Source organism: Watersipora subatra, chromosome 3, assembly GCF_963576615.1.
Source record: "Watersipora subatra chromosome 3, tzWatSuba1.1, whole genome shotgun sequence".
Taxonomy (NCBI): Eukaryota; Metazoa; Bryozoa; class Gymnolaemata; order Cheilostomatida; family Watersiporidae; genus Watersipora; species Watersipora subatra.
The window spans coordinates 50,965,795-50,982,526 of NC_088710.1; the positions used below are offsets into that span (position 1 = coordinate 50,965,795).

At 36.5% G+C, this 16,732-nt stretch overlaps 1 protein-coding gene and 1 pseudogene across 1 annotated transcript in view; one reads left to right on the plus strand and one right to left on the minus strand.

Moving 5' to 3' along the window:
- Positions 1 to 199: 199 nt before the first annotated feature.
- Positions 200 to 972, minus strand: LOC137391913 (uncharacterized; annotated as a pseudogene).
- A 1,793-nt stretch (positions 973 to 2,765) lies between these two features.
- The window catches only part of LOC137390702 (ankyrin and armadillo repeat-containing protein-like), a 42,116-nt gene continuing 28,149 nt past the window's right edge, over positions 2,766 to 16,732 (plus strand). Inside the window, exons 1-11 of the mRNA XM_068077025.1 lie at positions 2,766 to 2,872; positions 2,966 to 3,162; positions 3,558 to 3,728; positions 4,389 to 4,566; positions 5,177 to 5,273; positions 6,601 to 6,787; positions 7,397 to 7,547; positions 8,604 to 8,708; positions 9,278 to 9,449; positions 14,488 to 14,671; positions 16,049 to 16,201. Coding sequence (XP_067933126.1) covers positions 2,830 to 2,872; positions 2,966 to 3,162; positions 3,558 to 3,728; positions 4,389 to 4,566; positions 5,177 to 5,273; positions 6,601 to 6,787; positions 7,397 to 7,547; positions 8,604 to 8,708; positions 9,278 to 9,449; positions 14,488 to 14,671; positions 16,049 to 16,201 — 1,638 coding nt within the window. The 5' untranslated portion in view covers positions 2,766 to 2,829. The remainder of the gene's footprint in view (positions 2,873 to 2,965; positions 3,163 to 3,557; positions 3,729 to 4,388; positions 4,567 to 5,176; positions 5,274 to 6,600; positions 6,788 to 7,396; positions 7,548 to 8,603; positions 8,709 to 9,277; positions 9,450 to 14,487; positions 14,672 to 16,048; positions 16,202 to 16,732) is intronic.

A 16,732-nucleotide genomic window follows, 5' to 3' on the forward strand; every position in this document is an offset into this window, starting at 1 on the left:
GAAAGGTTAATATTTAAGAATGTATAAATACACTCTATAGTGTAATTGTTCCTGTGTGGATTTTTACAGTGTTATAATGATATAATATTGTAACGATAATATAATAATATATACAGAATGATACTTTAAAATAAAGATTGTATGAGTAGGCCTATTAGATTGGCAATTTCGGAGGTTTATATTCTGCTATTGAGTATTGTTAGAACACCAGTCTTCTCGTGAGATTAAGGAACGCGATGACTGATCTCCAGTTTTCTGTCGAGGGGTTGGTATGGGCTCTGGCGACATCATAGTCTGCACAGAGGTTCATGTAGTGATTCGCTGTTTTTTTTTATCAAACAGATGCATATTGGAATGTATGTTAGATTTAACCTGTATTGGAAGGAAAGGAGTCTGCTATGACCAGTTAGTAGGTCACACAGTGATCCAACATCCATTCAATGGCAGTGGGTGGTGGAACAAATGTTGCGGAGTCAGAGTAGGGAGTAGGCCATATGGGCACACACCATTCGTGAGCTGTGCATTCCATTGCCATATTCATTCATTGTGAATGCAGTCGATGATCTTGCTTCTTGAAAGATCTTGTGGTTTCAACTCTGCAAGTTTAGTTGTCTGATGTACCAGTTTCCTTATAATCGGACATAGGTTTAAGGGTGAGTGTGCTACAAGGTGTGTCAGAGAGCATGGATAGGTTATTAGTTTTTACCAATCTTCTGGCAAGTTGTAATCGCTCTTTGGTGTATAGAAGGCTTATACCATAGGTGGAATGTTTGCCAGTAAATGTAGTGATTCACTGGAAGGGTTGTAGTGAGTTCTGAGGAGCAGTTTAATAGGACCATGCAAAAAGATCTTAGTCTTGTGATCCCATAGAGAGGCACCATAGAGTGCTTTTGGCATGATAAATTGTGCGAGAATTCTTTTTGAGGTTTCTGGGTTAAACCTAGCGTAGATGAAGGATTTCAGCATATCCATACGTTGAGTGAGACATTTGGTACTCATGCTGTATTGTTTTTCAAAGGTCAGGCTTTCATCTATGGTTATACCAAGTACCTTAAAGGGGTTAGAAATTTTTATGGTGTTAGTATTTATAATTGGGAATGTGATATCTCCTTTGAATACCACAATCTCCGTTTGCTGGTAGTTGATGAGTAGGTTCCAACAATCCATCCAGGTTTGTATCTGTTGACAGTTCTCAATTTTCGTCTGAAGTTCTGTCGAGTCTTTTCCAGTCATCAGGACAGTGCAATCATGAGAACAGCGCAATCATCAGCATATTGTAACCCTGTACCAGCTATGAACAAAATGAAGATTATCTAATATACAAATTTATGGTTATTGATTAAATCAATGATATAAAACCTCCACCTCAGCTGTGGGGGTTTATATCATTGATTAAATTCACAATGAGTAACCACGCTGTAAATGAGAATTTTAGTTTTTCAACAAAGAGGTCTAGTTTTTTTGCACACCCCCTTATGTAAAGTGTGATTGCAGCTAACACAATATTTGTGTCTAGATCGTATAGTATTATGGAGGTATTATACGTGTAAATCTTACTTACGATTAATTTCCTCAGAAACGGCGCATTTGCATCGGAGTCAATCTCTTGTGCCATCTGCTTTGTTAGGGAGTTGTCTGCTTAGCTTGATTGTTTGATCGCATCCAATTATTCATATTCGCGATATTTGAACAAAGTTGTATAGCCTGAGATACATCAATTAGCATACAAACCATTCCTATCGAACATCGTTGCGCTGACAATCTCCTGAGCAGTGGGTAAAATAAAACGACAAGCGTTATGGCAACCATCCGTAGCATATGTAGGTGTGAATAGAAGGCGTGCTCGAAAACTTTGCAGTGCCACGCTTCATATTTTACTTTTATCAAACATAGGTTGTTTATAAAAATACACTGGGTGCACCTACGGTTTAAACTGGCAAAGGTAACTAGTTACGCCTTGGTAATAGGGTAAGTACTTTGGTGGCTGATTGCAATGACTTGGTGTAGTTGCTCCTGTAATTTTGTTTATTGATTACTGTGAGTAGATATAAAGTTCGGTATTTAAAACACTTGCGAGCCTATATTAATTGATGATAGGTTACTCGGCCACATATTTGTATAAAGTTTATACATGTATAGACTTATAGCAATTTAGAATCTTATATGTAAACTATCTGGTTTGAACATTTGCTTATTCTAGTTTTGAAAATCGTTGTTTTTTATATTGGAATGTTTATTTTTTGATAAATCTTTAATAGCTTTGTTAAAGAGATTTATGCATGTTTTTATGCATAGGTTGTAACATTCAAAGGGCAAACATTTATGATGTTACATACATCATTATATTTGCAAAAACATTTTAATTACAATATTTTAGTTTGGCTTGATACATATTTATATGTATTAATTTTTTTATATTAAACTTTTTGGCTGTAGCAATTATTGCTAAGTTAAATTATTCAATTTCTTGTAACATTTATAAAAAGAACAACATGCTGTATTAGGCATGAGATGAGTTATTCTGAGTGAGGTATTTTTATGGTCATTAAAATGCCTAGTTTTGTCAATAAAACACTTTTAGTACTTTGATGGTAGAATATTCGAATCAGTTTTGAACATTTCCATTAAACCTCTACCTCAAAAAAAAATCTTTCAGCTATAATTTATTTTATTCGTAATTATGGTACTTTGATCTGCCTTTAGGAATACCGTTTATATTGAGTAATCGATGAAAATGGATGAGCCACATCTCAATGCCTAACCATGCTTTAAACAAGTACTGTTTGTCGCACTCATGCTTCAACTCTCATAGAGCTCCATCGAGCAGGAATGGATCGTGGAGAGACGTCTGCCAATGACGAAGCGCTCTCTCGTGGGTACCCATAAAGTATTTTTATTTGTATGATAGTTACTTTTAACAAGGTATTACTTTAAAAACCGGCCTGCTCCGACTTCTGAATTACAGCTGCTGCAGAAGCGAGGCTACGGTTGACAACTTCAACACTGTTTGACAGCCTTGATCGCTATGAGACTCAGGAGTGTCTCTCATTTATGCAGAATCATTGGATGTTAAGCATAGACGATTTTAAAATTCCTACTGAGCCTCCTAGCGGCCTCATCAATCAGCTCACTCCTCTCAAAAGTGACAGCGCCTGGCTGCTGGTTAGTTTTTATTCTAATTTAAGTCTGATAAAGAAGGTCAAAATTGCTATGCAAAAAATTTAGTAAGACAAAGAAGTATATTATTCTACAATGATGAAGCTTTTATCTTTGTGTAGAGCATTAATTATTTAGAAGATCTAATATCGCCAGTTTTTAATAAAATAAAATTTGTTTTGTTCGTGCTTACATTTTCATGTTAAAACATCAAATAAAAAGGTGCCAATACTTCTTTTATCTCGTGAATGAAATCACTGCAAAGTTCTCATGGTTAGACTAGTCTGAAGCTTCTTCCAATCTTTACCGTATCACACTTGTTTTGCAGGTTTCTGGGTCATACTCCGCTGTGACCGCGTATGTATTTCAAAAGATTGTTAATAGTCTGTTGTCTACGTTAGATTCCTGAGGAAGAGCAATGCGAGCGTTATGATTTCAAGGTTGTCCACCAAATTATTCGAGAGCTTACTATTGGAATATATATTCTCAACCAAGTGCCAAGTTTATCCCTGGAAGCCAACTTTGATTGCAGTACAGCAGTTCAACTGCCTCCTGCATATATCGACACTAAAGTGAGTTACTGCCTTTCCTGCCCTTGTTATATAATAACAAATCTTCAAGGGTAACATACTTTTTTATATCACACCAGTTTTTTTCATTTGATCATTCTTCAAGCTCAGTAGTTTTTTTTACTTTTCAAAAACTCAAGAATTGTTTTTATCTCAACTTTATTTTACTGTCCAATGCCGTGTGGAAGAATTTAAAGTGTTTTCCTTAACAAAAACTAGCTGCATATGGTTTTCTTTTACGCTTTCAACAAATCTTAGCTTTGAGATTTATTTTAATTCTTTTACCATTTGCATTTTTTAAATTGTCTTTGTTAAATTTTTTACTAGCCCTCAATGAAACAACAAGCTGCGTTATACTAACATTGTTGCCTACAACTGTGACTGCTTTCAATACTTGACCATGCAATCATAAAACTGATAAGCGAGTCACTACCAACCTTCTGGCCCTGGATATCGTTTGAATCAATTTTTGTTGGGGCTCAGGCTGTCGCGCGCAACTATAACTTCTGTCATGTTTGCTTCTTTGTAGATTTAGGCTAGGTGGCATGTCATATATATGCAGACAAATAAATACTTGTTAATATTAAGCCAGCTAAGCCTTTCTAAGCATTCAACTTTGGACTAATCTTCAGCATCTTTGAAGTGCCAACATAATTTGTACAGGTCGGACAATTGCTAACTAACGTTGATTATATGATGAAATCCTTATGGCACGGCTCATTTATTCCTCGAGAGAAGCGACAGAAGTTCACCGATCGGTGGAGGAAGAAACTGGATGTGAACATGGATACAGGAGAGGCAGAGTCAAAATCACCACATCTCATGGATTTCCATGGAGCAGGTCAGTTGCCCACTCACTTAGCATGCATCGACTGCCTTCTCTTCTCATCTATTTTTCTCTCACGCGAATGTACATAGCAGAGATTTTAATCGCTCTCAACTATGAATAGTGATATTGATTGTTTCAAGTGTGTTCAGGAGCGCTGACCTGTCTCTGCTGTTGATGGTAAAGTTAGTTCTGTTTTGTTTCAATGATTCATTACATTTTGACCATTGATTTCTCTCTGGAGTGTTTATTGTTCGTTTCAATTACAACAGCAAATTGAATTTTGCTCAAAATAGCATCAGCGTGGCTATAATTTACCACCATCACTGTTTGTATTTTTTCTTTTGACAGCAACTTTTAATGAACTTATTTCCTGTTAAGGGAAACACTGCATGACTAACTTGTTATAAGTCAAAGAAAAAGGTATTATGTGTGAAGTTTCATGAGGAAAATAATTTTTTTGCATTTCCTTGTTATTATCATTGTGTTATTTATTTACTGTATATAAGCATAAATAATTTCTTTGGTATAAAAATAGCACTGCTAAAAAGTCTGGCGCCAAAAATTCTGAGCCAGAAAGTCATTGACCAGTTTTAACAATGCTTCCGCCATCATCTCTTTACAGGCATGATAGACGTTACTAAAATCAAGGAGTACCAAGATTCATATGCCTCCATGCCGGTCGAGAGCCCAGAAGATGCTGAGATGATGGAGGGTAAAAGGTCTCGTATTAATTATCATCTTTCTAGACTGCGATCCTCAAATTAATTACTATTGATTTCTATTGTATTCATTCACTCCTGAACTGCGTCATCTTTAGATTATCCAACAAATGATAGTGATGACTACTAACAACATCTCCTCATGTATTCTTGGACCTTCAGTTGTTCTTTCTGTTGTTCATAATCTCTTGCTGCCAAACCATCATTCTAAAAGTCTATTCAATCCATCATGAACTGCTTACCGACTGCTAACATGTGTATCTCTGAAAACTTTCGATTACCTACATGGTGTATTATTTGTCACATTCAGTGATTAACAACTAACTATAAACAGTAGAATGGCTGCATTTAATTTATGATAGCCTGTGATCTAGCGGAACAGTAGCCTGTTCTAGACCCACATGTTTTACCATTTATTGTCTTTTTACTGAAATCTTTACATGCAATGTAAATTCTAATACTCATCTAGTCCTGCTGTAGGCATTGAAATCTAGCTATTGTTTTTACAAAGCACTTAGCTAGTCTGACGATATATATCAATTGTCAAGCTTTGACCAGCCCAGGTCATCACCAAAGGGTTGCAGTGTTGTAGGAACAAAAGGAAGGAAGGAAATGGGATGTTTTTGAATGAGGCCAGTAGAAAACCTTTCAGCCCACATTTTTCGAGTTATATCAACAAAAATAGAAGCTTTTGAAGTAGTGTGCAACTTGGCAATAAATTTTTGTTAACATAATATATTAGTTATAATATGCTCTATCTGAAACATGGGTATTGTGAATCAGGTTATCGTTAGGAATTAGGAATGTAGCTAGTTGTGATATACTACAATGAAATTTTTTTTAATATAACTTGATTCTTTCTACAGAGGTAGGTAGGTAACAGGGATGTGAGTAGGTAAGTATAATTGCCTTGGGAAATAATTCATGAAAGGTTCACCTTTTATCTTTTGACAAACAAAAATGTGTCACCTCAACTCCGTTTGGAAAACTGACCCTGCCAGTATTTGATTTACTACAATATTTTGCTCTACCCTTGTCCTCCAGCTTGTCCTTCACCTTAGTACATTTACTATAGTCTAAGCTTCAACATGTAAGAATCGATAACCAATACAAGCTTTTAATATAATGTTGTTTCTATGAATGAGTAGCTCTATGTATAGAATTATTTTGTTATGGAAGACATACATTGTCGTAAATAATCTATGTAGAATTTAAGAACAAGTTTAAAAGCATTGGACTCAAGTTACATCTTGAACCTGAAGGATGAGACCAACAGTCAGGAATCTTATAGTTATAGCATTGCTTAGAATTTTACATATATTTTTAGGTTTTTCATGGCTCATGCGGAAGACCTGTCTCTGAGAATGAATGTGTTCATGAAGTCAGTTGAACAACATGGAAATATGTTCCTCGTAGATGGTGACTGGGACGTCTCATCTGTCGTTAAACTTACTGACGATAAAATCGACAATGTCAGTTATGAAAGGCTACAATCTAGACTACGGCTACAGAAGGTATGTTTAGTCGCTAAGAGAGTCAGTAGATACTATTAGCATCTTCTTTTCTGTGTACCGAGTCCTGCTCTGGCTAGTACTAATTACAGTGTTTGTATTTATTATTCATACAATGTTGACGTAATTGGCTAGTCGTATATTTAACTACACAACAACAACAACCTACTAAAATTGAGCCACCATTCAGGGTGTCTCTGAGCATCTGACTGCTGCCTAACAAGTTGATAAGAGAGAAAGTCAGCATCATGTAATTTGTGGTACTCACAGTGTACTACGAAATTGACATGGATATGGCAGTATGCCATTAAAAAGCCTTTAAATATTTGACGAGTGGCATCCCTGACAGCTAGCTGCTTAGCTTCAGATTCTAGCCTGCTGTTACTCGAAGGCTAAGGCCTAGATATTGTTGGTGTGTTGCATGAGATAGATGTAGGAGGTTAGCACAAGCTATTTGTAGGCCTGATGAAGCACAGGCTATTTGCAGCCTGTGATTCATCAGTGCGTACACTGTATTTTTGATGTATACATAAAATATAGAGAAGTCTATAGCAATTGCTGTGGTTTATAGTAGGGTTGAAAGAGTTTGAAGTTTTTTATGTTTGTTTCTAGGATGTGATCAAAGAACATCTGACCAACAGAGACGACATCAGATATCAGCTCAGCTTAATAAAGCTGGTTTCATTTCTTGTACCCTTCCTCTGCGCGATGAGGAGAAAGATGAAGATACCAGATATCTCTAAACTCCTTCCACCTCTTCTCGGTGCGTTTTATGATTTAGCCATGTCTTTAATAAAAGCATTCGCCATCAAAAACAGCTTGTGCCATCATAGTGCGTGTTTATCATTGCACATAGCAGATATCATCTTAGACAGTATACATGTATATCATGAGGCTGCATGTACCGTAAGAGATGGCAAGTGCCATCAAAGGTGGCATGTGCCATCAAAGGTGTCATGTGCTACCAGAGGTGGCATGTGCCATCAGAGGTGGCATGTGCCATCAAAGGTGGTGCGTGTCATCAGAGGTGGCATATGCCATCAGAGGTGGCATGTGCCATCAAAGGTGGCATGTGTCATTAGAGGTGGCATGTGCCATCAGAGGTGGCATGGGCCATTAGTGGCAGCGTGTGCTATTCGAGGTAGCATGCACCATCAAAGATAGCATGTAGCAGTGTTTTTATGGTAGGCCACACACCATTCATCTAGCTCCATTTATTTCATCTTTAAAAAAGTTTCTGTGTTATGTTTCAACAGTTACCAAGTTATCAGCTGTGTGAGAAGAATCGAAGTGTAATTAGTAATCATGTGAAGCCTTAAAGCTTAGAGCGTGGGGAGAATATGGCGTTGGCTGCGTTTCGTCTTCATATTACTTTAGGAAGTTTATAACAAACCAATAGGGCTTTATTGTATGTTACAATACTCACTAGGGTAAATATGCGTGTTTGCTTAATGTCGTGTAATCCGAGGAAGGAAGGTGAGCTAAAGAAATACTACAAACAACTTGTTCATGCCGGACTTGCCTAGAATCTGTATAGTAGTAGTTACCAGTGCCTTGGGGGTCATTAGCCACTTTGTCATGGCCTATCTCAATGAGCATTGATAGCTTGTGTTGATATGTTTTACTCGGACAATGGCTGGTCATGTTGAGTCTGCTGGTTGATAAGAATTGCCGCACTTTCTGTCTTTGTTCATTGACGTAATCAGTTGACAACAATAGAGTAACTGATCGTTTATAGTTTTGTTGTATTTGCTTAATGCATATCTTAATTTCGAGTGGCGTTTGGGTGTCGATTTCTATTTTTGACACGGCATTGTAGGTGAAAATGTGAAGACAGAGCGAGAGTTGCCTCCTCTTATGACTGGAGATGACTACGCTTGCAAAAACTTTGAGTACAAGAACGAAATTTTCTCACTTCATGGAGGTGAGATAGCCACATGAAGCTGCTATAAGTTTTACGTTTATTTGCTGCTGCTCTGGGTGTATAGCAAGTCAGTCTGGCCTGTCTTTTCATCAGCCAAACTGTTCCAAACATTTCGATTGTTTAGTTCTAAATGATAAGCAAAGTAGAATCAATGCTAACTACAATAGAAGGCCAGTGGCAATCGTAGGTCATTATGATAATGTCAACACCGTACTATTTGCTATGTCAATTGACAAGCGATATCATTAAAATCTCTCCTTTAGTCTGTAGGTCTGTCCAAGCTGTATTAGTGTTGGTTGTAATATTTATGATAGTAAAAGCCACACAAGACTGTTAGTAAAACAAATTGTACCATACGGGAATCAAATCCGGATATTCAGTTCCCAGCCAAGTACATTACCAATTATGCCACTCAACCACGTTTACACTTCTAAGAATGATTGTGCACATAGCTACTACATGTGACATCTCTACCCGCCACCGGGTTGCCAGCATACTAGTACTATTAATTGTTACTCGGTGAGATAAACAGTCTGAAAGTTTTTGACGGGATGTTTCTCGTGCTATAGGCATTCTGATAGACTTGGAGACCCCCGACCCAACAGCCATGGAGCATGAGCTATCTAGTCAGTATGATGATTTAATTGAAGCGGTGAAAGCAAAGAATGATAAAGTACTGAATCCTGCTGCGCCTCATCAGGAGACTTATGAGATGCCTCTTGTAGAGGTCAATGGTAAAAGGTATGCATTGTCTTGCACAGTGCTGCCCAACGTCCGGCCCGCGGGCCGGATCCGGCCCATGAAGCCTTAGAATCCGGCCCGTGCGTCAGTCTTTAACTTATTCCTGTTATTAACGCAGAAGCTTACAACTGTTATTTTTCTTCGAAGATGATTGGCTACTAATCAATAGTTTTCAGTTTGAAGAATTCAGTAGCGTTAGGTCAAAAATTAGTGTCTTTGCTGACATTGAAAAATTGATAAAAAGTGAAGTATCACAGCGTGTACGATTGATTGATTCGATCGTCGAATCAAAAGCCTCAGGGCGCTCACCTCAGCTGGTTGAAGAAGGACTGCTGGGAAATTACCATAGATATTTCAATAGAAAACGCTGAACTTTTTACCGCTTATTGAAATATCTATGGTATTTTCCACCGAGGCGCGCACGCCTTATTGACTTTCCGCATCAATAAAACTGGCTTTTGAGGTGATTCAATTTCAAATATACTCCAGCACAACCTTTGATAAGGAAGCCTTCTTATACCGATGAGCAAATTACAGTAGTTTCTTTTTCACAATAAATTTCAAATTTTGTTCATCCATGGCGTCGGCTAGAAAAATCAGAAAAGTAGACAAGGAGAATCGCAGGTTTAACGAAGCATGGACAAATTTGTATTTCTTTGTGGAATCAAATGCAAAATGTCTTTGTCTGATCTGTGGTGAAACAGTCGCAGTTCTAAAAGCTGAAAATGTGAAACGGCATTACACATTAAAGCACGCTTCGACCCATAATCGTTATGAAGGAGATCAACGCAAGGAGAAAGCACTTTTACTTCAAAAGAATTTAGTCTCACAACAGAACATTTTTCGGAAAGTAGATGATGAATCGAAAAAGTACGCCAAAGTGAGTTTCGTCATTGCTGAAAAGATTGCACGCAACATGAAACCTTTTTCGGAAGGAGATTTTGTCAAAGAATGTATCACCTCGGCGATTGAAATTCTGTGCCCAGAGAAAGAGAAAGCTATAAAATGTGTTAGCTTGTCGCGTAATACAATAACCCGAAGGATTGAAGAACTGGCCAAAAATACGAAAATGCAGTTGAACGAACTTTGTAAAAACTTCGAAACTTACAGCATTGCCATCGACGAATCTACTGACATTACTGATACACCACAACTGGCGATTTTCGTGAGAGGTGTTGATTCAACTTTTAATATCACTGAAGAATTACTTGCTCTATGCCCCATGAAAGGAAATTGCACGGGTGCTGCTGTTTTCAAAGAAATCGACACTGCACTCGAAAAGGCGGGACTGACTTATGATCGTCTGGTGGGAATTGCTACCGATGGTGCACCGGCCATGATCGGCAAGGAGCAAGGCTTGCGTGGTTTCATCCAAAGAAAACTGGAATCCCTGAATGTGAGTAAAGACCAAATATTGTGGTACCATTGCATTATACATCAGGAATCACTTTGCTCCAAAATCTTTAAGTTTGATCACGTCATGGATAATGTCGTGAAAGCTGTCAACTTCATTAGGAGTCGTGCATTGAATCATCGACAGTTTCGAAATTTTCTCGATGAGATAAACGCCGAATTTTCTGGCATTCCTTACTTTACCGAGATCAGGTGGCTCAGCCGTGGACGTACTTTGAAACGCTTTTACGATATTCGAGAACATGTGGCAGCATTTCTTGAAGCAAAAGGAAATTTATGCATCAATTTTGATGACGACAAATGGATGAATGATTTTTCTTTTCTGGTGGACATTACAGACAAACTGAATGAGTTGAATGTGCGGTTACAAGGAAAAGAAAAACTCATCCATAATTTGTTTGGGGAGGTGACAGCTTTCCAAAAGAAACTGGATTTGTGGATTGCTCAAATTGCTGACAGCAATTATGCCCACTTTCCTTGCCTTCAGAAACAGTCGCACATTTCAACCATGAACCGGGAATTCTTTGTGAGTGAGTTAAAACGGATGCAGGAAGAATTTGCCAGGAGATTTAAGGATTTCCGTGCTTGTGAAGACCAGCTGAAATTTTTTTCAATGCCTTTTGACGTGGATCCTGCTGATGCCCCCGTTGAGCTTCAAATGGAATTGAATGAATTACAAAGTGATTTTGATGTCAAGAGTCAATTTTTAAATAGGAATCTGATGGACTTCTACAAATACGGTCTGCCTCACACTCAATTTCCAAATCTTACATGCTACGCAAAACGCTTTCTCGTTTTGTTCGGTTCGACATGGATGTGTGAATATCTCTTCAGTCGCATGCAATTAATAAAATCGAACAAAAGAAATTCTTTGAGTGACGCTCACCTCGAAGATGAACTCCGACTGGCCTTAACAAATATTCCGGCAGACATCGAAAAGCTTCTTGATGACTCGAAACAATTTCAAGTTTCTCACTGATATTTTCGTTCATTACCGGTTTACATCTAAAATGAAATTGTTTTATTATTGAAATACAAAGCCATTTGAACAATGTTTTTTTTAATCTTGATAAATTGTTGAATTTATTTTATAGAATTTAAGGCACTAAATCAAAATTTCTAATGATCATTTCGTATTCATGTAATATCTGGAGACTATAATCTTTTGATAGCAATAAAAGTAATAGAAATACATGTAGTATCATATGTAGGACCCCCTATGTTTAAATTGAGTTATGAATTATAATTGTATAAAGGGTAATTTCTATAAATAAAAAATACAATCAATATTTACAGTTCTGAATACTTTTCCAAACCATTTCAAATAGTTCTATTAAAGAATGTAAGACTAGAAATGTGAGTCCGGCCCACTGGCGTCATTTTTTTTTAAATTCGGCCCATGTTCGGAAAAGGTTGGGCAGCACTGGTCTTGCAGAAGTCAATGGTAAAAGGTATGCATTGTATGATATAAGCACTCTAATACTTTGAGACAAGAGATTACCTGACTTGTCGGACTATCAGCCGCTACTTTTTTCTGATGATTTGAGCCATGCGGCTTATATAAGGGTGCGGCTATTCCGTGGCTTTTTCTTTGACCGCTAGAGCGCATTAACCAGAATCTCCGGTTAGTACGCCTCTAGCGGTGAAAAAAATACGAAACAATGCCTAACGATACTATTCCGTTAGACACTAGGTTAAAAGTGGTTAATATTGGTTAATATGAAACAGTGCCGTTAAACACTGTTCCGTTTTAAACAGTTAAGTTGCTGCCGCGTTAAAAAGCACCATCCTGAGTTCTATAGCCAATACAAAGGTGCGGCCTATGTATTGTTTTTATTATCGTCTTTTGGAAAATTAAGCAGATACAGCTTATATAGGGGTGCAGTTTATAGTCCGAAAAGTACGGTAATTAGTTACAAATAAAATATTGTGATGAGCCATTCACACTCAAACATCAACTAATAACAACTTTTACATGCAAATCGTTTGACAGACGGTGTGAAATTTGAGCTAATATTTGTCTTGACACAGTAAGTCACATCTAAAAAGTGGCGTCTAGAAATTCTTGAAGCATTAGTTTTGTAAGTAAAAGTAAAAAGCTGGTAGAAAAATTAAAACTAAAGCATGAGAAATACGAGAACGTAGACGTATAAAGTTATTATAAATTATATTTAATGTAAGTTATAGTACGTTACACCACATGTTTCTATCACTCACTTGACGACCAACTCTCAGCATTGCTGAGCCTGCACATCCATTCACATGTGGTGAATCAGCAATAAAAACTGGTCAGTTATCACTTTATTAATTTAGTTTTTACATATAATTGTGTTTTTGTAGTAAACTTACTCATATTGCTATATAAAAAGGCATAGCAAGTTTTTTAAGTTTTTTCAGCACTCTCTATTGCTGAGCCAATCTTCTGTTCAGATGTCTTTAAGGTGAAGTCACAACAAAAACCTCTTTTGACTGATTGTTGTTTTACCAATTTGTTTTTATTGGTCAATTTTGCTTTTATTAATCAGCAAGTTTGTGACAAGATAGAGAGGTAATATTAATATAAATAAAATAATATAAATATTGTCTTAGTTTCTAAAATAAATTCAAAGCAGTTTGTTTTAAAAAGACACGATAAACTGAGCGAACTCCTTGATGCAGTCTAATGTACAACAACGAGTATCTCTATAGGTGCTCACTCTATGATGTCACTCTATGAATGGCACACAACTTCTGCTTGCTTTAAGTTGAGGACACTTGAGATCTAACAAGATTGTAATTGTAAGAGCGCACAACTCGGTATGCTTGACTCAACAACTACTTTATTAGTTGTAATACAGAATATTTCATTTGTTTTGAAGTATCTATCTAATTGTTTACCGCGCCTTAGTGCATTGCGATAAGCTGGCTAGGCTATTGCATTTACCATGGTGTTCAGTAGAAAATTGTAAGCTGGGGCTCGTTTAACATCTTAACTAGTCTGCTTGAATAGCAGAGTAGTTAAGATGTGACAAGATGTGACATGTTTTGAGGATTTTTATTACAGCCATTGGTTGTGCCGCGCCAGTATTCCTACTCTTGCTTTAGTTATAGCCTGGTGCACAGATGTTATCAGGTTTATGTGATACCAATACCACTCTTTGGCATTTCGGCCTTTATATAGACTAGCACCCTGGCAGTCCCATGCGCCATGGGAGATCGTCATCTGTAATAACCATGGGCACAATTATTCGTAGATGTGTAGAGGTAGTCGAGTCGGTAGGGTGTTTGGCTGCAAAATGGAATGTTGGAGTTTAGTTCCCATGCAAGGTAATCTTTTTTCCTAACGGTCTTAGCAGGGCTTCAGACAGGCACGGCTCTTATTATAGTAAAGATTATACTTGCTTAGTTACTACAATTTATCTGGAGCTGCTGCTTCGCATGGTAGCCTGTTTTTGAAATCTCGTTTTTTCCAATCGAGACATTTTATTTGTTGTCTGATTAGAGAGTAGCTATCTAAAAGCCCTAAAATATTGCAGATACGTTTTAGCTGACTGGTTTAGTATGCTCAACCATTGGTTGAATGCGGCAGCCAATACCTGCGCTTTTGCCTCTGGCAGCTGCTGAATCACCATGTGCTTCTGTTCAGGTACTACATGCTGAAGATAGACTTTGACACGTATTACCCACAAACCCCGAGGAAGCCAAAGTGGCTGCAAGCGCTCAATGATAAGATAACAGCGCTTAAGCCCAAGAAGCTGCCTATTCAGGAGCCCCAGATGATGGACGTCTACAAGAAGATATTTGGATTTCGACGCGCATTGAAATATAAAGTAAGGATAAATTTTCATATTTCAAAATTGATTTAAATGGTAACTTAAGCTAAATTGGGTTGTAAAGTTTTTGAGGAGTTTATTTTAAAATTAAATATATTTGTTGATATTTACCTAGTCTTGTTATCAGTCTACAGTTTGGTCATGTTTTCGGATAAATAATAAAAGCGAAGCGCCTAGTTGTTGTACAAGCTTTGATTGTTTGTGATATATTTGAGAGTTGATGCTATTTTTTTACCAGGCCGGACGTGACAAGGTAGGGTGACCTTGAACTCTGGTCAAGCCTTCTGCAGGTGTTCACCAGATTGTAAAGAGTTGTTTCTCGACTGCTAACTATTACTAGCGAGTTGTTTTGCTTGTGCATATGCTGCTAATTCATATACGTTAGTGTGTCTACTTGTGTTGTGTCCACGTAGAGATTTATTTGTGGTCATGATGCGTCTGATGAACCATAATTTGTAGAAGGAACAGAGCATGTCTAAGGAGATGGTAGGTGGCGCGATTGACACGCTCTTTTCGCACTTATCTATTTTTTTATATTACACCAAATTTTGAGTTAGCATGAGCAAATGCAGTGTGGCATGAGTATCTCTTGCTGTCTGTTTGTAAGTGGCTGTATGATTGGCTGGTAATAATAGCTGTCATCTGATCGTTTAGCAATCAAAGCATTTGAAAGTGTTCTCTCATTCCTGTTGTGCGTTTTTGATAAAGTAGAGTACAGGAGACGAAATAATTGCAAAGTGTGTATGTCTTTAACAAGTTCTTTTTGAGATCGCTTCTATTCAGTTTTTTAAAAATTTTAATGCTATTATAATATTATCTATTTATATAATATAATAATATTTTATAAATATATAATATTATATATTTATATAACATTATAATAATATTATATAAATATATGATATTATATATTTATATAATATTATAATAATATTATATAAATATATAATACTATAATATATAATAATATATATATTATATATATAATATTATATATTTATGCATATCTATTTTTTATAATATTCTATAATATTATTATATATAATTATAATATTATATATTTATATAATGCTATAGTATATAATAATATATATAATATTATAAATATATAATATTATATATTTTTATAATATTATAATAATATTACATAAATATATAATATTATATTATAATATGAATTATATAACTTCCACATTGTATTTATTATACTATTTTGTCTTGTATTATTTTCATGTATTCTTTTGGCTCATATTATTTTTAATAATTTGTTTTGTCGCATCTAACATTATAATCCAATCAGTAACCTATAACTGTCGCATTATTCGTCAAATGCTCTCCAACACATCGCTGATATATATATCTATCACTGTACAGAACCTGCCAGCAGGACTCAGGATTGCTGCTCAAAGAGGTCTCATGTCTATCTTTGCTGAGCTTGCGAGGAAGTCTCAGATGTCTCAACTTACGAAACAAGATGAGGCTGGTCTGAGTCTTATCCACCACGCCGCTATGAATAATAGACCACAGGTACAGTCTTAATCATCAATTCTCTAGCCTGTGCTTCTAAAGTATAGCTTCCCTCTTTTCAGCAAACTTGGTTTTCTTTCGTAATCATGACATTACTATTGATTTCTACTGACCAGCATCATCTTTATTTTATCCAACAAATGATAGTGGTGACTACCAACAGCCTCTCACCATGCCTTATTGGACTTCCAGTTGTTCTGTCTGTTATACATATTTTTTGCTGCCAAACCATTATTCTAAAGACTATTTAGTTCATCGTGGATTAGTTACTAACTGCAAACATGGCGATCATTGGGAACTTTCTATTACATTATATGGTGCTCTTTATGCTATCATATTATTTTCTGGAATATTTAGTAACTTTGTTTCTACAGAATTAAAAATAAGAGTCAACATGCATTTGTTTTATTTGGTCAACAGGTCAAGTTGGTTTGTGTGTATCAGTTAAATTCAGTGGTTGACAACTAACTATAAATACTAAAATAAACGCATTTGATTTATGATAGCCTGTGATCTAGCAGAATGGTAAAG